Source organism: Cibotium barometz, chromosome 44, assembly GCF_041138505.1.
Source record: "Cibotium barometz isolate CiBa-2024 chromosome 44, ASM4113850v1, whole genome shotgun sequence".
Lineage (NCBI taxonomy): Eukaryota > Viridiplantae > Streptophyta > Polypodiopsida > Cyatheales > Cibotiaceae > Cibotium > Cibotium barometz.
The window spans coordinates 5,897,119-5,923,490 of NC_141089.1; the positions used below are offsets into that span (position 1 = coordinate 5,897,119).

At 44.9% G+C, this 26,372-nt stretch overlaps 1 protein-coding gene across 3 annotated transcripts in view; it reads right to left on the reverse strand.

Annotated features, from left to right (window-relative positions):
- The window catches only part of LOC147612894 (uncharacterized), a 224,838-nt gene that overhangs the window by 100,711 nt on the left and 97,755 nt on the right, over window positions 1–26,372 (reverse strand). For 2 of the 3 annotated variants that reach the window (XM_086782164.1, XM_086782165.1), the window contains 2 exons: window positions 5,893–8,118; window positions 5,458–5,633 (listed from right to left, as the gene is read on the reverse strand). In XM_086782164.1, the coding sequence (XP_086638290.1) occupies window positions 5,458–5,633; window positions 5,893–8,118 (2,402 nt within the window). The remainder of the gene's footprint in view (window positions 1–5,457; window positions 5,634–5,892; window positions 8,119–26,372) is intronic. The other variant, XM_086782167.1, reaches the window with a different exon arrangement.

The following is a 26,372-nucleotide window of genomic DNA, read 5'->3' on the forward strand; positions in this document are numbered from 1 at the left end:
CTTCTTTTATACTTGACGAGGGCCTTGCTTTTTGCCAAAAGCAATGCTTTTTGCTTTGCATTCTCTTTTTGCTTTTGTCTTTTTAAAAATATTACTCATCTTTTATCAAAGTTCTTGAATTTTCCTTTTCTAGCTTCAGGGCCTTGCTTTTTGGTCGTAGAGCTGCTTTTTGGAAAAGTGGCTTTCAGCTGTTGGATCCGGCTCAGTCTCCTCTTTCCAATGCTGCCATTGGCTCGTGGTCAACTCAATTTGACTTTTTTTGCTTTTTCCTACTTTTTCACCAAAACTGGTATCTTTCTCTGTGCCAACTTCATGATCCCTATTCCCATGCTTTCATCAACCTGTCCAGTGTCCGGGCATGTGTTCCATCATGTGAAAAGGGCTAGGAGGGCCAAATAGTTACATAATACATCTAAAAGCGTGATTGTTTCACCATTTGTAGCAGTGAGAATAATTTTACCAACTCCTTTTACATAATATGAGGAGTTATTTGCACACGTAATAGTGTTTCTCTATGGAGCAGATTCAAGTGATAAGAACAAACTACGATGAGAAGTAATGTGCTTACTAGCACCACTTTCAAAATACCAGTCCTGTACATCTGTAAACAACCATGCATACATCCTTATAAGAAGGATCAAAACTGCACTGCATAATAAAAGCCCAATCATCATGTGCATAGTTTGCAAATTCTTTGTTTTTTGCATTAGATGTTGACGCATCAGCTACAGCCATACCCGAGTCTTTCTTTTTCTTCTTCTCCACCCGTTTCCTCCACTCATTGATGTAATGACCACGTTTCCTGCGATAGTTTCATTTGCCTTTTTTCTTTGGCTTGTCATCTTTCTTGTCTACAAGCCTGCCCGAAGACTCTGATTTTGGCTCGTAACTTCCCTAACGAAAGGATTTACCTTTACCTCTTTGTTGGCTGGCAGCAAAAGCCTGATCTCATGTGCACATGAAACATCTGTTTTGCCTAGATTGCTCTTCTTGCAAGAGCACAGAAACCAACCCTCAAACTTCAAGGCATTTTGATTGCCTTTCATTACAAGTCTAATGGTAGAAGCAAAACCTTGATACGAGTCCGGCAACACATTCAAGACAGTAGGCACCAATGAACTAGCATGATATACTTTATCAACACTGGCCAACTGCTTCTTGAAATCCTTGATTTTTGTAAGAAAACTGTCCATGGAGTCTCTCTTATCCATATGCTCTAACTCTAGTTGCTTGCGTAGATCAGCAACACGTGCTTCATTATGTACTTGGAGGCTGGTACAATGATGCAAGTGCATCCAAAGCATGTTTAGCAGTCCTGCATAACCATATGTGAGAAATGACACTCCTCTTGACTGACAAAGCAAGCAACTCATGTACCTACGCATCTCTTCCATCCCACTTTATTTGTTCCTGCATAGGAGGTATGCTATTCTGTGGTAATGCACCATGTGAAACTAAGTCTATGTCTACAGATGTGCCTTCTGTATTATGTTGATTAGAGGAACCACGACGTTTCTCGGTACCAACCACAACATTCAACTACCAAAACATGCCACATCATATAGGACCATAACGGGTAGTTGGTCTCGTCAAGCTTATCCTCAGCAGATAACATCCGAAATACATTATTGTCTGCCATTTCTAATAATACCCAAGCAAATAATCACGCAACTAAGCTGGCTGCTAATAAGGCCGCTAACAATGGAGACCTGCAAGGTGTATGAAAGAAATGCAAAGTAAAGTGAGTAGAAATTTTACTCCCAAGATGTAGAGATTGATGTCGCTGAAGTGTAGATCGTAGACAAGATTTGATGTGGTGAGTATCTATTGATGCTTTCTCGTATATCTGCACACCCGTTTGTAGTAGATCTGACAATACTACTCTAGAATCCGATGAAGAACAGTGCAAATCCAGTCCCTGAAGATGTCTGCAGAAAACCGCAAACCGTGCAAACGGCCCCGAAAATGCGTCCAAAATGAAAATCGAACCGAAAAGCTTCAATACTGCACACTTCATGGTCCTCTTTCTCATCCCATAAGGGCTCCTTAATTTGATTCAAGAAGACAGGCGACTCGGGGTAAAGGGTAGATAGCAGCGCGCGCAAGGACGACGAGCGTAGGCTCTGATACCAAATGTTGGAAATAGGGTTCAGGAATGCACGCGCGCGCACACACACACAGTGGAGAAGCTCAAGGGAGCACACAATGAGATGATAGATAAATAATGAATGTGTCTTGTACAAAGATAATAAGTATACCCCAAGATGGGTGTGTACTGGCGCAGGGGAAAAAACCTCCGAAAGAGGAAAAAAATGCCCCAACAGGTCCTAGTGTGTTAACACACATCACTACCAAACATGGCTACAAAAAATAGACTTTCCTTGGCTCTTGAACTACCAGGGGTTCCAGAAAAACTCTACTCGAGTGAATGCTCTTGAATCTCAACAAGTTACTTGCCTCTGAAGGTCTTCTATACCAATGCAAACAGTGGACACTTTTTTCCAATCAACAATCAGTCTAGTAGTGAAAGGACAAACAAGCCAATACCTTCCCTTGCAACTTACCAAGAAGCAAACCCCAATCCGTACATTGCCATCTGCCAAAAGAATCTGTTTTAAGTGCAGTACACATAGCTGCAATCATGATTGCCCAAGGCTCCTCCTGGGCAAAGAAGGTGGACAATAGAGTTGCTTTTCTTGCCAAAACATGATAATGAACATTGAATATATTGAAAATATTTAGTCCTCCATGCATCTTTGGAAAACAAATCCATTCATATCTCAAGAGCCGAAGAGCTTTCTTCTGATGTTTGGTTCTCCATAGTACTTTCATGGTGTGAGATATGAAAGCAGTAATCGACAGAGGCAAGAAAAACTGACATAAGGCATCAAGATGGATTGTACTATCCTTAGTCACACATGTAAAGGTCAGGTAGGCAATTGCCAGTAATCCAATTTTGCTTTCATCTTCTGAAAGGCCCAGTTTGTCGGATCAGAAACATATACATTCCACCCCAATGGGTAACCCAAATGTCTAACAATGTGTTGGTGGAAAAATCTGTCCAGGCCATAATAAACTATGCCAATCCAATGTTGTAACTTGTAAGTGGTAGTAATTTGGAGTTGTGGAAATTAATGAACAATCCGGCAGCTTCCCCAAACCATTGAAGAGTGTCATAAAGGTTTGTAAATCTTGCAGCATGTTTTTGGGGAAGAAAAAGGAATCATCAGTATAAGCTTGAGCCACTAAATTACGGCCATCAGGCAATTGCAAACCATGCACAAGTCCTGGATCCGTGAGTTTGTCCATATAGAGAAGCAAAGGGTGAGTGGCAATTACATATAGTAATGCACTCAAAGGGCAACCCTGCCAAACTGATTCACCTAATATCCAAGGACAGGAAAAATCCTTTGCCTAATATACAACGTGTCGTACTATCTTGATAAAGCCATTACACAACTCGTTGCATTTAGGCCCAAAACCAAGTTTTGTTATCACTACAACTATGAAATCCTAGTGAATTGTATCGAAAGCCTTTGCTACATCTATATGCAGCAATAGTACAGCCTGTTTCGAGTATTTGGCATACTCAATACCCACATAAGCATTACAGATGTTATCTATGATTTGTCTTCTGGGTACAAAACCATATTGGGCTTGATGTAATCCTCTGTGTAATATCTTTTGTACTCTCCGAGTAATCATTTTGGTGATGATCTTATAAATAACAAGCATAAGAGTAATCGGACGCCAATCCGAAAGATTCTTACAAAGCTGCTGCTTCGGTGCTAACCTTACTGATTCTTCTTTCCAGAATGTTGGCATACACCTTGCTGCCAAGATTGATTGATTATAAGTAATAATGGATCCTCAAGCAGGTCCCAAAATTGCAAAAAGAATTCTACTATCAACCTCTCCCACCCAGGAGATTTCCATTTGCCTAAAGCCTTGATTGCATTTTGTATCTCCACAAATGTAAATAGGCTTTCTAATTCAAAGGCTTCTTGAACATTCATTATTTCTTTGACATTCTTAAGCAATTTTGTACAAGCATGTGTCATTATTCATAGAAGGGGTTTCATCAAGAGGTGATACAAAAACTTGTTGGAAGTGAGTCACACATTCCTGCTCTAACTACGGTACATTTTGCATCCACTCTCCATTATCCTTTTGCACTCGTGGACGCATTGTTTTTGTTTGGTTACTAAAGAAAGCTTTTGAAGAGTAGCCCTAGGGTTGTTTCCGTACGGCGTACAACTGCTTATCATATGGAATACTGTATGGCACAATACCGTACGTACTCATACGGATTTTTTCAGGCAAAAAAATTTCCATTTTTTTTTCAAAAAAACATATTTTTTTTCCTTTAAAAAAATAAATTTTTTCCTTTTAAAAAATATTTTTTTTGGGAGGTAATGGTCTTTCTTTTGCTTATCTATGGCTGTTTGAGCTTCCTCTGTACTATGATGCTTCCCTCCTTCCATATCTGGACTTGGAAATACCTAAGTTTATAAGTATTTTTTCAAAACACCGTATTTTATCGTACGATAAGAAAAAAATTTATATCGTACGGTATTTTCCTGTACGGTATCGTATCATACGAACCGTATGGTATCATACCTGACAACTATGAGTAGCCCTTATCCAAAATAGTCGAGACCTGACTTGCCATTTTTGTAGCTTTCTATAATTATTCAATTCAAGCTGATGCTTGGCATAACATATCCGATCCTCTTCCTGAGGAGATAAGGAGCGAACATGGCTAAATTCTTCAAGAGTTTGCAAATGATTTTTCAGCTTCTGAATTTTCTCTCCTCACTCATATACCATTTACCATTATCTGTAATCACCCCTTCAATACGGGATACAAAATGGTACCAAGCAATATCCATATCTTCATAAATTTCAGCTATCAAAGCAAGGACCACATTTGCAACCATGCCTTCGAAATACTAATGAGTCAAATAACTATTGTTAAATCAGCAGTAATCTCTTTGCTGATAACTGTAAATCATCTAGTGACATGTCAAAGTACAAACTCAGCCATATAGGAGCATGATCAGAAAGCTGCAAAGAGTAATCTACCCACATTCTACAAGTAAGAGGATCAATCTGGGTTGCATTAATTTGTATAAGCACTATGATGAAAGGTAAACCCCTTCTTGTCTGGGCAAGTATCAAGTGCATCCATGTGATTTATTGCATTGCGCCAATCAACTCTTTCAACTGCAATCATGTGTGAATCACCACGAGTATTATCATCTCTTGTTGGCGAGTTATTAAAATCCCCACATATGAGAGCATTTGTCAACCAAGGGTACTGCTACACAACCGCATGTGTACATGTACAATCCCACATTAAGTGTGTGTGTCGTTATGTACAATGAAAAGGCAAGAATCAAGATCATGCTATGCACCTTCGTGATTTCTATTTTATTGATGTGATGCGAGTTGCACCTGATGATTATGTCTTTGCTTTCTTGCAGCCCAAGAAGAAGGCGCTCAAAGCTTATGGTTGATGGTTCCAAGTTTATGCATGGTGTATCAGACAAGCATCTCAACTTGAACTCTATTTGCTCTGGATTGTTTGTCACTCTGCATACCAGCTTACCTTCCAAGATTCCTAGCTGGTCCTGACAGGACGCAATAAAAGATGTTCAACTTCTAATTCCTAGCTGGTCCTCACAGCAAAATAAATGTTGGAAATTCTTGTTTTTGTGGGATATTCTATTATTTAGTTATACTGCATCCAGCCAGTGTAGACTGGTGGGTATTGAACTCAGGTCATTACCCTGAAAGTGAAACGCTTCACCACCAGGCTACACGCCCGTGGAAAAACATTCGTTTTGTACTATTGTGCTATAAGCATAAATCAAGGCGCGTATAAAGTACCTGCTTTGGGTATGAATAAACCCTTAGATCTTGCCTTTCATCAATTTTGAGGTCCATGGAAGGTGGATGTAGGAAAAAAGTTGACTGTTTACTTGACTTTTGAGGTGGCGCAGTTAGCATGCTTGTAACTATGTCAAACTCAACATGAACATCAAACAGCCCAGTGTTGTGTACTGTCAATCTCATTGAGTGTTCAGAGTCCTGAATCCCAGGAAAACCTTCTGGGTTTACTCCAGCTGGGAGGGCATCAAAGTCTAAAATATGATCTGTCTTAAACTTCTGGCTTTGGATTTGAGCCAAAGAGGGGTGTTTCACACTCAGTAAGGAAGGTTTCTTCAAATAACAGCTTATCTGTGGGCGTGCACAGGTTGCCTTACAGTGCAAAGATGCTCTGCCAGGTGAACCCACCATCTGAAACAAGAAAGTGTGGTCCAATTCCTGCTCAATAGCAGCCCAGAACCGTAACAGAAGATTAATGCTTGAGTGTGGTGGGATTATCCACCGAGTTTGTTTGGCAAATCCTTCAGGGATGATACTGAGAGGAGAGGATTCTTGAAGGGTGTCCGCTGACCGAAAGCTCAAATTATCCTTTTTGCTTTTTGTTTTTTTGGTGCTTACAGATTTTGTACTTACACTCACTTTATCATCAAGCATGCTCCCTGCATCCGACATCTGATCATTGGGCACCTGCCCCTTTGGTGATCTACCTTTATCTACAGAATCTAACGTTTTCCCTGTATTTTTCGCCCCATCCTTCCCTTTCTTTGTGAGCTCTTGCTTATCTTCCACCTTTGTAAGCGGTGTTAACATAGAGAAATTACAACCAAGTAGCTCTGAGCAAGAAGTTCTTACAGTAGGTCTTTTGATCACTTGAAAAATATGAGGCGTGGGAATCTGGGTGCTTACTCCAGGTAAAGGAAGAACTTTGAGTTCATCTTCAAATACTCTATTCTCATCTTGCAAGCCATTGACTCTAGAGACTCTTACTCTATGCTGGAGATTGGTTCCCAGCCCTTCACCTTTGTGGTCACCAAAAAGATAATGCAAGTAGGGTTCCAGCAGGAAAAACTTGTCCAACTCTTCCTGGGAAGGAAACCTTGAGAGGAAAGGGTACCCTATTGCCTGAGATGTTTTATTTGGCAGTAGATCAGACCTTCTTTTTGCATGGTATGCTTCTGGAATTTCTGCATATCGATCTGCTAAACCAGCCCGATCAATGTCGATTAGTAACACATAAACTAATGGATTCCCAACCCATGAGATCTTTGGCTTTCCTTCATCGTTTTGTGTATCAATGGCATTGTCTTGTCGCATAGATGCAATGGAAGGTTGCAGTCCCACAGAGTATAATATACACTTTGTAATGGAGATAGATTCTAGGAACTCGGAATGGAGTCCATCAAAGATTGCTCCATGTGCACAGTCCAGTTTCTTCAGGCGTTCCCTGATAGCTTTGATTAGATTTCTCTCTTGGGGGTTTATTTCTTCTGCTGAAGTGTCAAATCTTTGCACCTTGTCATCTACTTCACTACCTTCTTGTACATTGATGATCGTAGTTTGTGACTTCTGAATAACAAGATCTTTCACATCAACAACTGGAAGGTTAAACCTCACACTCAGGAGGTTGGCTTGAGTTGTTTTACCACTTGAAGGAGGTCCATGGACTACGAAGATTGGTGTATCCATCTCAAAGACTGAGGCTTCTGTGATGGAATTTTCAATGGGTTCATCTTTTCCTTTCTTTAGATTTCCTCCCTTTCTGGACGGTAAAAGTTTCTCCTTTGCAGATTTCCAAGAGTCCCTTGGCGCATTAGTGCCTAGCCGTCTGTCTGCAGGTAGCAAATCTTGTGTGGGTATTTCAATAGGTATAAGATCTTTCCAGAAAGGCTGCCCCGCTTCACGGGGTGCAAGGAACAGAAATCCTTCTTCATTGTACTTCTTGTTGTCACGGAGAATGCTTTCTTCTTCAATATATTGGGTGTCAAAGTCCAGGGAGTACACTTCAATGTTCTTCTCAGAATTGTTCACCAGATCTAGGGTACATTCTGTTGGAGGCAATCCTTTAGGAATGATGGGTGCTAGCTGCAACTCTGTTGGTTCGATACTGAATGGCAAGTTATAGCTGAGTCCCTTGCAGGATATGAACTGCAAGCCTGGGGCATGAAGGATCTTGAAGGGAAGCTTCACTGAATAGGCCCGCAATTTATGTGAAGGCATGAACCGAACCTGAAGAAAACATAAGAAGGAAAGGTCAGGATGTTGATTTCAATCCATGCTCAAGACTAGTGTTATTCAAATTCCAACAGATGGACTGTGGTTTTTTCAGAGCATCAAATGGTTAGTGCAGCAGAAGTAACAGCATGGGTTTTTTCAGAGCATTAAATGGTTAGTGCAGCACAAGTAACAGCATGGAAGTTTAAAGCGCACATTCCTCTTGTTTATGTACAACCACTCCTCATGTTTCTTACTGTTACAAAACCTCCGCTGTGTGTCAACTTATCAATTACATTTTTCGGCTGTCCATCTCCTCTGTTCTTTTTCATCCCCTTCAGCCAGTCTAGCCTAGGGTCAGCGGTTCATATACCGCCTGATCGTACAGCAGCATGTGTGTAGGTGTTGTCCATTAAATGGGTGTTACCACATCGGCATGAGTCAAAGCTCTGTGGCAGCAGTGGTTAACCAAATGTGGCTGCCTGCAACGAACTTTAAAACCTTATTTTAAAAGGGAGGTTATTTACACGGAAAAAAGAGGTTCAAGCAGCCAAGCTAGCTAAGGGGGGCAAGATCTCACAAAACATGTTCCAAATACAGGGCCCAGCAGTCAAAAGCTTGTGACGTCTAAACACAAAAAGTCAAAGGTGACCAGGTGCCCCAGGTGCCCACAAGCATTAAACCTGCCGTAAGACACAATACCAAAACTAGACCATTATATTAAATTCTAAGCTTAAGATAGTGCCTTTCAATTCTAGCTTTCTAGGATAGGACATTGAAATCATTCAAACAACGCCTCCTGCCTGCCATCCAGCCCTCCTCTATCCTCCTTGCCTACCTGCACACCCACCTTGCAGCTCTCCTGCCCGCAATCATTCAGCCTGCCCCCCTCCTCTGACATCCAGCTCACCCTCTTCCTCTCTGCCACCCGCTACCCTTTTCCCCCTCTTATGGGCATCCATCCTACCTCCCCCGCTTCTTTGCTTGCATCAGCGTACGGAAACTATTCAATTCGGCCATTTCATTTTGATTGACATTATGGCCTCTGCTAAAGCCAATCCCTCTCCATCCCCATTGTCTGGGCGAAATATACCAAAGGTCTCCCAGTGTAGCGTTTATGACTAAGGGACCTTCCTTGCACAAATACGAGCAGTGCATCTAGGGTGATAGGTTTAGGGACTACTCTCTAGATCAACATGGCCATGCCCAAATCTTCTCGCTCGTACATAACTTGAGGATCTGACTGTCTAGCCTCTATACCAAGGATCTCCAAGTGATGTAGCAAGATTCTCTCATCCTACCAATCATGTATACACTACCAGTCTACCATGCCAGATTTTTTAGGTCTTTCAGCAATCCCATATGGAATACTAAGTGGACACGAAAGTTGCAAAGTATTGCGTGCATTTGGGATCTTCGTTAAGCAAGATTTCTATATTTTTTTAGCATTTGGAATTTTTTTCGAAGGGGGGGGGGGGAGGGGGGGGGGGGGTCGTACTGTACAAACCGTACGGTACGAATGGGTTCGAACCGGTACGAGAAACAACTATGCCTGGAAATTCTCAGTCAACTCAGTGGGGAGAGCTGCTAGAAGCCAATCCCAGACCTCAGAGTGGGCAGGATGAGAGCCCAGTAAGGCTTTGTTGTGTTTTCTGGTCAGTATCATGCTGGAGGATCTGGAGCTTGTCTTGGGAGTTCCATGTTCTGGTTCCTCAAGCACTGTAGACTCCTAAGGTATCCGGAAATTTCGTATCATACCAAAAATCCCCGTACGGTATCGTATCGTACGGTATCGTATTTTTGTACCATAACAACTATGTTTCCAAGATACTCATCTACTTGTTAGAGGCTTAATCCAAATAGAGTTTAAATCTGTGCAAGCCACATCCCAGGCACTCGCCTACAGCCCTCTTCCCCTTGGTAAAAAGAAAATCTTCCTCTTCAAATATCATACAGATTTGGATCCAATGGTAGAGGATGTTCATCTCACTCGAGTTTCCATGCCTCCCGCTGGCCTATTGCAAGTTGCTGAGGTCCATAGGTGCTGCTTTTGGTCAGGTTCTAGATGTCCCTATCCTTCCACGACTACCCTCATTTGTCTCAGTAGCAGTCATTGCTAACGGTGACAGGGTGCCCAAGGTTATCCTCCTTGTCTCTGATACATCAATTTCAGATGACCACATCATGTCGCAGAGACCGGATGGTTCACATTTCCACAGATAATGGAGATTGCTGGGAAATCAAACCAGTCCCAATTCTGTCAACATAGCAGGGCGACATTGCTAGGAGACGGTGTGAGGGGAATCCTGAGCCCTCGAAAGCACAATGTAAAGGTAGATGTAGTGTGTATAGCATGGTGTGGTGTGAATCCTTGCATCACTATATAAGGGGCCTCCTCTATTCACTTGTCATCATTCAATCCTAGCACATTTGCAACACTCTCTGCTGGCTATTGCCATTGTAAAAGCCTCATGCGATAGTAAAGGTGATCTTGTCAACAAGTGCTCTCTCTCCTTTGCTCCCACTCTCTTTTGTTTTGCTTCTGCATTGTTGTCATCAATGTGCACAGTGTGTGTCTACCGTGTGCTACATGCACACAAGACTAGCTTTGAGGTTTGGCGAAGCTTGGAGCTAGGCAAGCTGATTGGCGAGCTGAGTTAGGGATAGACTAACGGACGGGCACCCAAGTATGGACGGGCAGGCGCCCAAGTGTGGACGCCCGATGATCGGCCAAGAGCCTATAAAAGGGTGGCCAAGGTTAGTCATTAGTTCATAGAGTCTCGCGTGTCTTTGTGAGAGCTCTATGGTCAGGAGCCTAGATCTAGTGCAGACATGCACCTGCTTTATGCAGCCAAGGCCGGCAGCAGTCTCGAGGCCCGCGAGGGTAGCTTCGTGGCGGTATGGGACGTCACGAGTTAGAGATTGGTCGGTACGTCCATCTAGTTAGCTCAGCTCCTCACTCGGTGGGGACAGCCAAGACTGCCAAGGTTGGGAGGTGAGTCAGGCCTGCACCCCCTTCACGTTTGCTTGGTTTGTTTGCAGGTTTCGAGTCTTGTATCAGGAGCGTTCTACGAGGTGATCCTCTGGAGATTTGACAGTGGTATCAGAGCAAGCCTCAAGAACGTGCAGGTCGGTATATAGAGAGAAAGAGGTCAAAGAAAAGGTACGAGTTTGAGAAGATTGCTGTTTTTCTGTGTATACTGCTGTTTTTTCAAATTCAGCATGATTGTTTTTGCGTCGTAGGAACCCGTGATGAAGGTTTTGGTCTTGTAAGGGTTGTTTGCTTTTTGCAAGAAGAAGGGCTGTATGTTTTTTAAATTGTGTGAATAGTTTGAGAGAGAGAAGTAAAAGCATGTCCGGTGTATGTAAAAGAGAGAGAGAGAGAGTATGTAATAGAGAGAGAGAGAGAGAAAGAGAGAGAGAGAGAGAGAAATGAAATGAAATGATATATTAACGTCTTCAAAAGGCCAAAATGACCTATGAGACCAAAAAGGTTACAACAATTGGTGGATCTGATACAATGTCTGTGTAAGAAAAGCTAAAAACAACTAACTGAAACTGAAATAACTATGAGGAAAAGTACGGTACTAGGAGCTCCTAATCGATAACATCTGGGAAGAAAACTCCAGCAACAAAGGTAACCATCATACACATCACTATCCAAAGAAGTCTCTCATCGGTCGATGGCGGATATCCTCAATGTCCTCCATGGTGAGTACTCTGACTGGACATCTCCCATGCCGTGCTAGTATGGTCCTGATCCTCTGTTGTAGTCTCCGCCGGTGTCGAGATGGGCCTCTCATCTTGGGGCGCCTGGACCGCCCCAGCTCTATAGCCCGATCAATCAGTGTACCTCTAGTGCAGCTATACTCTGGGGCTAGCTGCAATGCCTGCTGGCCTGACTACTCAATCTCTGGTCGAGAGAAGTCTGTAATCTGCCTCTGTAGGTGTCTCTCCCTCTCTGATCCCCTCCCTCTCAAGAGACCCTCTCTATGTCTACGAAGCTCCAGCAAGTATAATCCGAGGCATCTCTGATCCTGGTATCTCATGACTCTAGAAAGTGGTCCGAAACCCTCTCTAAACAGGCAGTGAAAACGGCCTCGTATCTCATAATATACTGGACAGTGACATATGTAATGTAACTCTGTCTCTGGCTCCATCTGGCATAGCTGACAAATCCTGGCCTCAGCTGGCACTCCTCTGAATCTGCCAGTCTCAATCTCTAGCAGGTGTGAGGATGTGCGCATCTGACCAATAGCACACCGTACCCCATGAGAAAGCTGAGTATCCATGTAGCTGGGTCTAATCACAAACCCATCCTGCATGAGCTGGAGAAGATGATCTCTATAGAAAGCCATCTTCGTACCAAGCTCATGTGTCGGCTGTACCCATGTCCTCCTAGTGTCCAGCTGAATCAAGTCCTGCCTGATAAGTCTGGTAATCTCTGCCCGTGTGAGAGAGAGGGAGGGTGCATCCAGGGAGTACTGAAATGGAGATAGCCTTTCCATACTAAAGCCATGCAACTGGAACCAAGCTGTCATCTGTGCATACCAACATGATCCGTCTCCCTGTGATGCCAACTGTCGTGAAGACTCCAGGGCTAGGCGAGCATATCTGTCTCTAGGGAGAGCCCAAGTGCTATGTATAAAGGAGACTGATCGAGTGAGTGCCTCTACTACCAATGAGGGAGCAGCCATCTCTGCACAGATAATATCATGTGGTACGGAGGCCTTGGCCCTAATCATCCGGGAAATCATAGAAACCAAGGGCCTCTCCATATGTCTCCATCCATCAGTGCTACCAGCTCGGCTGTGGTGATCTACTGAGGGTCCCCATATCTCCAATCCATACAGCATGGCTGAAGTGACCAAAGTGTCAAAGAGCCAGAGCTTTGTTCGAGGTTCTTGAAACTGAACCTGCGAACACATCCTCTCTAGTCTCCCCAATGCTGCATAAGCTCCGGTCAATCTGGTCTCCGCTACTCTCCTGAAGGAAAATAGTGGGCCACTGAAAACCACACCAAGGTAAGTATATGCATCTGTATACTCCACTGTCTCCTGACCATATGTAGAGGTGGGTACTGACCTTCTAACCCACTGTGCTGTGGTGTTAAACACCATCACCTTGGTTTTACCAAGGTTAACAAACAATCCACTGTCCTGTGCAAAGGTGTGCAATGCATCCAAATGACGCTGCATCCCCTCTGGAGAATCTGAGATCAGCACAATATCATCAGCATACAATAACAGCGGAATCTATGTCCCTGCTAGCTGTGCTCCTCTATCACCCTCTCGCTCTACATAGTCTGAAACCTCATCCACGTACATCCCAAATAAGGTGGGAGAAAGGGAGCAGCCCTGTTTCACCCCAATAGTGGAGTGAACCATCTCAGATATACCCTGAGTAGTACGTACCTGTCCCACAACTGTCCTCTATAAAGCCATGATTCCCCAAATCAGCTCTGTGGGCACTCCCATCTGCTGTAGTCTGCGCATCAGTCTGGCTCTCGGTACTGTGTCAAAAGCTTTGCGGAAATCCACAAAGCAACAATAAATCCTCCTGCCATATAATCTGCCCTCCTCAATAATAGCTCTGAGTGTCAAGATATGGTCAAGAGTGGAGAAACCTCTCCTGAACCCTGCCTGCCCTGATGCACGTATGCCCTCTCTCTCTGCCCATCTACTCAACTCCTGCTCAAGAATAGATGCATATAATCTAGCCAATGTGTGACCAATCATGATGGTACGATAATTCCCAGGAAGCATGGGATCCCCTGACTTGTAGATAGGCACAATCGTGGACATATTCCAAGTCTCAGGAAAACCCTCACACATGGCTCGGTTAAACATCATAGCAATAAGCTCTGCAAGCATATCTCTGGCATGAATAAAGTGCTCTGCTACCAAACCATTATGATCATATGCGGCCTGCTGCTGTGTACAGGGATGCTGCATACTCACCCCAAATCTCTGTGGAGGTAATGGCTGGTGATGGTGAATGCTCATGGAATAGTCTCCATGCCTCGCCTGAGTCCTGACTCATAAATAACTGATACAAATCCCTCTCTAACTGAGCAAGATAAGCCCTCTTCTTCCGTCGCACTAGGTGCCAGAAGGTAATCCGTGACTGTCTGTGAGTGGTAACACCCATGAGCACCTCTCTCTGTAATCTGATCCTCATCTCTCTGCACTCCTCATCATACCAATTGTTCTGGGGCATGTTCCCAGATCGTCTCCTGAATGGCTGCGCAGCCCACATAAACCAAGACAAAAGCTATGTGACGCCAGCTGCAAGAACGCCATCGAGAAGTGGCACCTGAATGGCTGCGCAGCCCACATAAACCAAGACAAAAGCTATGTGACGCCAGCAGCAAGAACGCTGCACTAGTCAGGCGGGTAGTACACACACGCAGACAAGTGGTGCACGTAGGCGGGCGGATACACACAGGCAGGCGAGTGGACTTGCGCACGTAGGCACGCCGGTTTTGCACTCGGGCTGGTATGCGCAGGCAGACGCAGGTGCGCCGAGTATAGCCAAGCGCAGGGAGGCAAGCAGGTGCGCAGGTGGTACACACAGGCCGAGGGTGACATACAGGCGGCGCTAAGGCACGTTGCAAAAAATCGCCAAAAGCAATTGCGGGGTGGTTGTTTTTTTATGATAAATTTAGCTTTTGCTATTTTTAAAAAAAAGACAAACCTCCATGCGATGCTTTGCTTGTTTTGAACCTTAGAGAAGGGTTTAAAAAACCATGCTTTGCTTTATAGGTGTTTATATATATATATATATATACATATACATGTATATATACATATATATGTATATATATGTATATATGTATATATATATATATATTATTTTTTTAAACACAAAAGCAAAAGCTAAGTAAGCTTTTGGGAAAGCCTATAAATTCCCCTCAAGGAGGCTTCTTGCCACATATCTCTCAAGCTCTCAAGCTCTCTAGCACTCTTCTTTGTGCAAGATCAAACTTTTCTCTCATCTTGCCCTCTTCAAGATGTCGACCCAAGAATCCGAGTTGGAGCCCATTCCCGAACGTGAAGAAGACCTGCCGGCTACGGAAGCCACCGATGGCCATCTTTTCGACGATTTTGTTTCAAAATCAGATTTCCAAGAGTTTAAAGTTGCTCTCGAAGCTTCTTTCTCGGAACGTCAAGCACAAGTCGCCGCGCAGAAGCAAGCTTTACAGAAGTCCATCTCTTTGTTGACCACTACCCTATCTACTCTTTCGGGTATGGATACTTTGGCATCTGCTTTAGGCTCCAATATTACTCTGGAATAGTTTGGGGGCGAGCAAAAGCAGCGTACCAACGAGATAGTGGACACTTGGCTACATAAGTGGCAAGTCCATTTTCAGTTTCATCCATATGACGATGGCAAAAAGATCCAGTTAGCAGCAGGTTTCCTCTCAGGCAAAGCTTCGCTTTGGTGGAAAGAACTCCAACCTAAACCAACGACTTGGGCACAGTTCGAAGAAGTCTTTAAGAAGGAATTCCTCAATAAAGAGGATGACTATGATATTGTCGCCCAGTTTGCTACTTTGACCATGACTTCGCAGAACCTCACTTATGAGGTCTATCTCCAGAAATTTAGGGACTTACAGATGAAAGCTACGAAGATGAATTCCACTACTCTTTTGGGTTTCTTCGTAGCCAGTTTACCCGACTCGTACCATTTACAGGTTAAAAACAACAAATGCAAAACTTTGGACGAGGCCATTCATTCCGCTCGTATCTATGATGATACAATGGTCTCTTCCAAATCTAAATCCATGACCGAGCAAGGAAACAAGCATAAAAGAAAGTTCTCCACACCGATGGGCTAGCACGAGAGAAGGAAAGTCTCCGGACAAACCTTCGAAGAATTCTACTTCGACCCCAACAAAGAAAAAACGTCTCCTTAAGGCTTCGAAGCTCAAGAAGGAGGGACGTTGCTTCATATGCGAAGAAAAAGGACATATGCGTAACGAGTGCCCGAAGCAAAAGGATGCCAAGACCAACGCAGGACCCAAGCCAAAAGCAGCTAACCAGTTGTCTTTGACAGATACGTCAGTTACTGTACTTTCTCGCTATAGTCCATGTTCTGATTGTATGTTCAACTCTAAAGTTTTTGGCTTGCATGATCTTCTCGGAGTTTATGGAGAAGTGAATGGCCATAGAATCCACATTCTTCTAGACCCTGGCAGCTCACACAACTTTGTTAATTACAAACTTGTGCAGAAATTGGGTCTTGACGCAATTATACCTATGAGGTACGCCTACCTACGGGTCGGCAAGTATGGGTTTGAAAGGTGGAGAAGCTACCAATCCGGATTCAGGACTACGAAGATACTCTGGAAAGCTATATTATGCATCTAGAGCATGTAGACTTGTTATTAAGGATTGAGTGGTTTAACACTCTTCAAGTCCAGATAGATTGGTCTAGTCATACTTTTTCTTTTGAACATAGGAACAACCAGTATAGTATCTTAGGTGATTGTATACATCCCTCTCAGGGACCTCTTGTACATAGAGTTGATTTTGGAAATATAATGAATTCTTCCTTGTATACTGCTTTCCATTGTGTCTTGATTCCACTTTCTTCATTTCTCATACCTACAATGGATGTTAATGAATTAAATGTGTTTAAAAGCAATGAATTAAAGGAAATCCTTGATTTGTTTCAAGATGTATTTCCTAAGGAACTGCCATTAGGCTTACCACCTAAAAGGGCAGTGGATCATCGTACTGACCTGGTCCTTGGTGCTCACCCTATTAGCATTCCACCTTACAGGATGAGCCAAGCTGAGGAAGATGAGTTGGCCAAACAACTCGAAGATTATTTGAGGATGGGCCAGATCCGTCCAAGTAAATCACCTTGGGGTGCACCTGTGTTACTCAAGAGAAAGAAGGGCAACACAATGTGTATAGATTACAAGAGATTGAACAAGCTAACAATTAAGAACCGTTATCCTCTCCCTAGACCAAATGACCTGATTGACCGGTTAGCCGGAGCACAGTATTTCACAAAGATAGATTTACGTACTGGCCATCACCGGATACGTATTCATGAAAGGCATGTCGAAAGAACCGCCTTTCGGACTAGGTATGGCCATTACGAGTTTCTCGTATTACCTTTTGGGTTAACCAATGCTCCAACCACTTTCCAGCAAATGATGAACGATCTTTTTCGTGAACTTTGGAAAAATTTGTCGTTGTGTTCCTGAGAATGATATTTTGATATATAGTTGTACTCTTGAGAATCACGTTCGATACCTCACGATTGTCTTAACTATTTTAAGATAGAATCAATTGTATGCTAAATTAAGTAAATGTGAGTTTTTCATGACAGAAATCATTTACTTGGGACACAAGATCACTAGAGACGGTTTAAGCATTGACTATGACCGAGTTCAGAAGGTTCTGGTCTGGTCTATACCATAGACAGTGAAACAACTTCGTCCTTTTCTATGTCATGTGCACAGTGTGTATCTACCGTGTGCTACACGCACACAAGACTAGCTTTGAGGCTTGGGAAAGCTTGGAGCTAGGCAAGCTGATTAGCGAGCTGGGTTAGGGATAGACTAACGAGCGGGCATCCAAGTATGGACGGGCGGACGCCCAAGTGTGGACGTCCGATGACCAGCCAAGAGCCTATAAAAGGGTGGCCAAGGTTAGTCATTAGTTCATAGAGTCTCGCGTGTCTTTGTGAGAGCTCTATGGTCGGGAACCTGGATCTAGTGCAGTCGTGCACCTGCTTTCTGCAGCCAAGGCCAGTAGCAGTCTCGAGGCCCGCAAGGGTAGCTTCGTGGCGGTATGGGACATCACGAGGTAGAGATTGGTCGGTTCACGCTCTCAAGGTTTGGAGACATTATTCATATGGCTCCAAGTTTGTGGTATTGACTGATCATCAGTCAATCAAGTATATGTATATGTGTATGTGTGTGATGCAGATGATTTGAGAGAAAGGAATGCTCGATGGGCTGAGTTAATGCAAGATTTTGATTTTGAGATTCGTTATCGAAAAGGGTCCATGAATAGTGTCAGAGATGCGCTAGATTTTGATTTTGAGATTCCTTATCGAAAAGGGTCCATGAATAGTGTCGCAGATGCGCTTAGTGGAATTAGAGAGGTGAATACATTGTCGTTCACCGAGATTTCTACTCACTTATTTCACTCATTGAGAGGGTTTTGCAGGACTAATAGTTATTTTGGTCCATTTTGGCAGATGATCCATGACGGGAGCTCGTTGATTGACCAAGACTCAATGATTGAGCAGCCTACCATTCAGGCTGCAGGAGGTCAGTGGATGATTCGGAATGGTTTACTATACTGTAATGACAAAATTTGTGTACCACAGATCCGGGACATTAGGTCCAAGATTCTTAAGGAGTGTCACGACGCCCCTTCTGCTGAACACCCTGGGTACACAGGACATTATCGTTAGTGAAACACACTTTTTATTGGCCATAGATGAAAGGGTATGTAGAAGATTATGTTCTCAAAGTGTCAAGTTTGTCAAGCAAATAAAGCTAAACGCTTTAGAGAGGCTGGGCTGTTGCATCCTTTGCGAATCCCAGGTAATAAATGGGAAAGTATTTCCATGGATTTTATTACCGGATTTCCAAGAACACGTCAAGGCCACGATTCTATTTGGGTTGTGGTGGATCGCTTGACAAAAATGGCTAGATTTTTACCGACACGGAAGACCATTACAGCTACGCAATTAGCAAGACAGTTTATCGAGCAATTGTTTAGACTGTACAAGTTACCGCATGACATACTCAGTGTAGGGACTCTAAGTTTACAAGTGACTTTTGGATGCTTGTTTTTGAGAAGTTGGAAACAACTTTGAATTTGAGTTTCTCATATCATCCTCAATCTTATCGCCAGACTGAAAAGTTAATCAGATTTTGGAGGATATGCTTTAAGCATATGTCTCCAAAAGACAGAGTTTATGGGAGGATTATCTTCCTATGTTAGAATTTGCATATAATAGTACTAAGCATACGAGTACAGGTTTTAGTCCTTTCATGCTTATGTATGGTTTTCAACCTAGATCACCTGTTACAGTGGGATTTTCAGGACTTCAGCATGATGCAGCACGTAAGTTTTTGCAAAATATGCAAGAAATGTTACAGGTTGCGAAGGAATCTATTAGAAGTGCTCAAGACAGAGACAGATTTTATTCTAATTCTAGTGCAGACGTGCACCTGTTTTATGCAACCAAGGCCGGCAACAGTCTCGAGGCCCGCGAGGGTAGCTTCGTGGCGGTATGGGACGTCACGAGGTAGAGATTGGTCGATACGTCCATCTAGTTAGCTCAGCTCGTGGCTCGGTGGGGACAACCAAGACTTATGGGCTTGCCCACGACTGTCATTTGACAATTGTGCAACTTCGCCATGGTATCAATCGCTTCGGTGCTCACATCCACATCTCGTTTCCTCATTTGCTGAAGTTGGCCCTTTTTGGTGGAAGAGGAGGCCTGCGTTTTCTTGCATCTACAGCAGCAGGAGGCTGCGTTTTTTGCTTCTTCACATGCGGCTGCGTTTTCTTTATCTACTGGTGGCTGCGTTTTACTGCTGTGTTTCCATCTAGGTGGCTGTGCTTTTTAGATTTGTGGCTGCGTTTTCCCCTGGGTGCTACATTTTCAGCATAGCAGCTGTGTTTTGGTGGGTGGCAGCGTTTTTCTCTCCTTTCGCCATCTTCTTCATCAGCATTTTCAGTTGCTGGTGGTGTGTGGGCTGTGTTTTCAGCCCTGGTCAGCAGTTGCTGGTCTTCTTCTAGTGTGGAGCTCCCCCGATTAGTGGCATTTACAGCCTGCCTCTTCTTTGGCGGTTCTACCTACTTCATGGGTGCTTTCCGGCAAGATTTGTGGGCTTGTTTGCTGCAGTCCAGTCCCACTCTACCTTAGTTCTCAGAGGGGACTAATCGGTCCTTTCCTTCCGTGGCGTTGGAGTTTGTTGGAGAAGTTTTGGAGATTGGTAGATTGTTTGCAGAGGTTTGTTTTGTTGATGTGGATATGGCTCCCCCCTTACAACACGGGAGGACAAGCTTGATGGGACACATGGTCACCAGAGCTATGCGATGCCAGGTCACTCAATCGTTTAGATTTTGATGACCTAAGCTCCCTCCTAATGGCAGAGGAATCTGTCCTCATGACATAGGGTAAGTTAAAGGTTTTGTCTCATGATCCAGATCATGCCTTAGCATCGTGCAAGAGGAGATTCGGAGTCATTGCTACTCATGTAGGAAGACATGACATTTGTCTAAGGATTGTTTGTCCAAGAAGAAGGACAAGACCAAGGGCAAGTCTTCATCGCAAAAGAAGGGCAAAGACGCAACACAAGACAATGATACAAATACTTCGAGTGACTCATCTAGGGCTCCTAGGGCGCTTCCGGCTCGGGAGGACCATGATGGAGTTCTTCTCTAGTATACATGAAGTTTCCCCCGTGTGCTTCCAGCCAGAGGAGGCTTGTGGTTGGGAGAGGCGGCTGGTAGCAGCTCAGCGAGCTATGGCTATGGTGGTGGTTAGAGCATTCCTTCATGGTGTTGGTACTATAGTGATGGTGGATGAGAGAGCACTCAGTGAGCTATGGCTATGGTGGGTGAAGGTGCATAGACATTATGTGTGAGTCTGTATGAGAGAAAGAATGTGAGAGCTTGAGAAAAATAGTGAAAGTACATGTGAGGTGGGAAATGTGCTTCCTTGATTGATACAGCCTTTATGGGTTGGGAAAGCCTTGTCTTTGGCTAAATCAAAGGGAATCGGATCCTAGAGAAGGGGAATCAGATCTACCCAAAAGGTGAATCACATCATAGCTTAGCTAAGTGGAGATTCTAGAGTTAAGAGAAGGTTCCCACATGTATACGCTTACTCAAAAGAGTAGAGCTATACGAGGCTTTATTTAAGAAGGGTTTACACATAGTAGACTATGAATATCTACAAACCCCCCTCGGAGTCAACAGGGTGTTATGTGAGTAGCCTTCAAAGTTATGGTGATTTCGGCCCACAACTGAACATGTGATACAAAGATAACAGTGCACCAACACTTGTAACATTCATGTCAGGCCTGATAGGAGCTTCACCACACATGAATCCCTCAGCTCCTAGAACTAGCTCCCTCTCACTCTATACAAAGAGTAGTTTGACATCGTAGTGGAAACACAACAAGCTAACAAAGAAATACCACATTTTGGGTGGACTACCCGAACAAAGGACCCATTATTGACCTAAATAGAAAAGCATAGATGAAGGGGAAATTTTATGGCCTTGCCTTTGATCTTGCTCTTCGGAAGAGTGGTTTTAGAGAGGAAACATTTCTATAAATCAAGCACAACCACTTCTTCTTCCTGAAGTTTCTTAGTCTTCGTCAATGAGGATAGCTGCCATACTTTCGTATAGCTTTTCGCGGGACGCTCGAGATGGGAGGCTAATTATCACTGAGCGACGTGCCCAATGACGGTGCGAGACCTATGAGACCAAGCTAGAGATTGCGGTTTGGAACTACAATGGCGCCTTGAGGACAGATGCAGGTCTGTTCGAGGACACATTTAGACGGAGAGACTTAAGATGGGAGTCTGTTCACCGCCCACACCCACGCACAGTAGGGGTTACCCGGGAGTCGGGAGGGGTGGCTTTACTATACAGGGAGGAGCTTCAACATGTGATACAGGTGGTCGGATGGGATGAGGCCGCACGGTTTTTTGTGGGTGAGGATCTAGACAGAGAGGGCCCGAGACATCTACCTTGCACTGTGCTACTTTGCACCCTCCAATTCTAAATATGCCACCCATGGAGAGTCCCCGTACTTGCCCCTTTATGGTGACATTATGAAGTTTTCCAGTCTAGGGGACATCCTCTTGGCTGGAGACTTCAATGCCCGCACCGCAGGTGCACAGGTACCCTTCTTTGAGATAGATGATCCCATGTACCAGGAGATTGACATGGTGGGTACGGATCTGGAGCAGACATCACAAGATACAGCAGCCCGCAGAATATGGAGAGTATCTCTTAGCCCTTGGCGGGCTCATAGGCTAGCCATTTATAATGGCCTGGCTAGATGGCTTAGATCCAACTCCTTCACCTCCTACCCCTTCGCACATGGAGCTAGTACAGTGGACTATCTAATGGGATCCCTCTCTCTGATCCCACTAATTCCGGAGTTTACCATCTCTCCTCGCGCATCGATGTTGTAGACGACCATGCATACCTGGCCTTCTCCCTCACATGTCGATACACCATGCAACCACCTGCTTTGCCCCATCACCGTCCGAGATACCACTTCACCAGAGAGACCTCTTCCATCTATTCTGATCATGTCTACCGCATCCTCTCCGACCTCGACCCCCACATCCCACTTGATGAGCTTACTACACACCTCTCAGCCGACCCTCCATACGTCCGCTGCAGCCGCCTTCCCACACTCCAGAGCCAACCCTACATCACCAAGAGGGACTGTCCCACGGAATAGCTGGTACGACGAGGAATGTCGTGATACCCGAGCCCGTCTACATCGGGAGATGGCACTAGGATCCACCACTCACCAGTAGGCGCGAGTGAACTTTCGACGTCTCACACTGAGAAAGAAGAGAGCCTACCTAGCCAGGCTTGAGTAGGAGCTATACTAGCTATTTCTTGGAAGGGACTGTAAGGAGGCCTGGAGGATTTTCCCAGATCATCGCCTTCCAACTCCGATTACTTCACCCAGCACCTGGCACACCTATGCCACCTCTCTCTACCATGTCCCCGAGCAGCCACCTCTCCCCCATCCACCCGAACCTCGTCCCCCACACTCTTCCTTCTTTCACCTCAGCATGGTGAGAGATGCTATTGACAGAATGCAGATTGGGAGAGCACAGGATCATGATAGACTCCTCACCGAGCATTTCTCCCATGCTAGGGACACGCTAGCCCCTTTACTGGTTCACATGTTTAACAGGGCTTTATGTGAGGGCTTCTCCGTCAGCTGGTCATTGAATACTATTGTACCTATCTTGAAAGCAATTGACCCCATGGACCCCAACAACTATAGGACTATCATGATTGGTCACACCTTGGCCAAGATTTATGGTTCGATTTTGGAGCATGAGCTTAGTAGATGGTCCGAGGAGTAGAGACTGAGAGCACCAAGGCAGGCAGGCTTCAAGAGAGGGAACTCCACACTAGATCATATCTTTACACTACGGCGGATCATTGAGGAGGGGAGAGCTCACGGGCAATGGATATACTGCTGCTTTGTGGATTTCCACAAAGCTTTTGATACTGTCCCACGGGCCAGATTGATGGGGAGACTACAGGATATGGGAGTGCCGGCAGAGATGCTGTAGGGGATCATTACACTCTATGAGTCAGTCTCACAGGGCAAAGTACGGGCTCCTGGAGGTGACTCAGAGATCATACACAGCACTATTGAGGTGAAGCAAGGCTGCCCCTTGTCTCCTACTCTATTTGGTCTATACATTGACGAGATCTCGGATACATAGACAGACAGGGAGGACCAAGAGCACATTTGGCAGGAGTCCTGATACTGATCCTCTTGTATGAGGATGATATCGTTCTTATTTCTGATTCACCAGAGGGGCTGCAGAGGCATTTGGATGCATTACGGGCCTTTTGTGGGATCACTTTTGCTGGACCTCAGTTCTCGATGCGGAAGGCGGCCAATGCTAGATTGACAAGGTGATATGCAGCCCTTGGCTCACTAGAGAGGCAATGTTCACAGATACAGTTTCAAGAGCCGAGGACGAAGCTTTGGCTCTTTGATACTCTAGTTACATCTGCACTACTGTATGGTGCCCCCATCTCGGGTTCTAGCTTATACCACAGGAGGAGACAGATGAGAGAGCCGGCCGAGACAGATACAGAGGAGGTATATGATGGGTGGAAGCCGATGGAGAGGCCCCTAGTGGCGATGATCTCACGCATGATTAGGAGTAAACCATCAGTGCCACATGAGATTGTGCGCGCAGAGATGGAGGCTGCATTGATAGTGACAAAGGCTCTATTCCAGAAAGTGACATACTGGCATAGGCTATGGGAGCTTCCACTTGATAGCTACCCGTGGCTAGCCCTCGAGTCCTCGAGACAATTGACACTTGAAGGAGATACATAGTGCTGGTATGCACAAGTAGGCACTTGGTTTGGCATGCACAGTATGCAGATGGAGGCACTCCCCCCCTTCCAATACAGCATAGAGGCCCCGTCATTTGCTCCCAGCCGCATAGAGCGGAACGGGTTATCAGGAAGGACATTGTTAGACTGGATACTTAGAGGACATGAACTTCACCTAGTCGTCTACTAAGGACGAAGATGGCCTTCTACAGAGATCACCTCCTATGCCTGACAAAGGATGGGTTCATCATCCGTCCACGCTACATGGACATACACCTATCCTTTGGGGTGAGATGTGCGATTGGCCAGATCCGCACCTCGTCCCACTAGCTGAGAGTGGAGACTCTCAGATATGGGCCTAGGGCGGCCACACCAGAGGACAAGATATGCCAGCTCTATCACACAGAGCCCGAGACAGAGGACCATTACATATGCCGATGCCCTGTATACTATGAGATTCGAGGGAGGTTCCACTGCCTCTTCCGAGCTGGGTTCGGACCACTTTCCAGGATCATGGACTTCCCGGATCAGAGATGCCTGGGACTTTTTCTTCTAGAGCTCCGTAGACACAGGGAGTCCTTAGTGAGATCTAGATCAACTGTACTTGCTCGAGGACCAGCACATAGAGCTCTCACCGACTTCTTCCATACCAGCACTCCGACGGCCGATCCACCCATCATACCCAGACCACAGGCTAGTGTAGGAGCTCGGCCGAGAGGTGTGACTCAACAGAGCCACTGAGTTATGCAGAGCTCGACGCCCCAGACCCCATGGCCACGCCACCACAGGAAGATCCAGGCCATCATCTCCCATCATCGCAGGACCTTCTCGCGCCATCTCAGTTTTACCACCTTGAGCACCATGTCACAGCGGCTCACGATGTATTAGGGTGATATGAGAGCTCTCTGCTCATGTACCTAGATCAGATTTTAAAGTTCTTGATTTTTGTTATCTTTCTTTATTACTATTTTGTACCCAGGATGATGTACCTCATGGATATGATGTTAACCTTTTGGTCTCATAGGTCATTTTGGCCTTTTGAAGACGTTAGTACAACTTTCTTTCTTTCTTTCTTCTTGGTTTCTTCCGGGTTGAAGAACAACACAGCTTTCTTGTTGTCCTCATCTCGAGATGTGCATTTAATGCACCAAGTTGTTGCAGGAGAGAGTCGATGTTGCTGAGATGTTCTTGAAGAGTTTGATGCTCTTTCAATTTCAGATTGTAGTACTGTTGCTTGAGAAAAACCTTAGAATTATTAATTTTGTTACCAAATAGATTCTCAAGCTTTTCCCATACCTATTTTTCTGTTTTGTCCAAATCTAGATGATGGATAAGATTATCTGCAAGACCAAGGCCGATGTGAGCAAGTGCCTTGTCCTTACGCTCGTTCGAAGACTTCACCGCAGGTGATGATGGTGTGCCGTCGGGCTTTTCTCCACCTTCTTTAACAATCCCCCAAACCCCATCTCGCATGAGAAGAAGTCTTATCTTTGTCTGCCAGGTAGGGAAATTTACTCCAGAGAACTTCTGCAGAGAAAGAAGCTTTTACAAAGCTTTGGAAGAATCCATGAGTGCTTAATGGATAGGATGGATGGACTGTATTGCTCTTCTTCAACCTTGATCTGCAAGTGATGGAAAGATAGCTGCAGCTTGTAGTAGGCAAAGCATGCACCTACATGAATTGTTTATAAGGCTTGAAGAAGCCTGCAGGTCATCCTGAAGAACACATACCCAATCTGGATCTGCAGATCTGCAGTGGACTGAAGTAGGCCAAGCAAGCAAACAATAGCAAAGAGAAATGTGCTGCAGCAGACGGGCTGATGTGGCAACAGTGCGAAGCATAGTTGACGTGGCAGCTGTGTGGCGCCGGCCCAGAGCTTACGGCTGCAGATCTGATACTCTGCAAATCTGTACAGCCAACTGGAGCAGATGTTGCGGGTCGCGGACAGGGCACGGCTGGTGGAGACAGCACTGTAGCAATGTTCGGCCAGCAGCAGCAGCAGTAACTCAGGTGCAGGTGTGCATTGTACACTAGTACGGCAGCAGGGCGCGAACTGAGACTGTAGCATGTGGGAGAAGCTCAGGAGCACATGGCTCCGATACCAATGATGGATGACAGCAGCTCATTGAGCTTTGGCTATGGTCGGTGAAGGTGCATA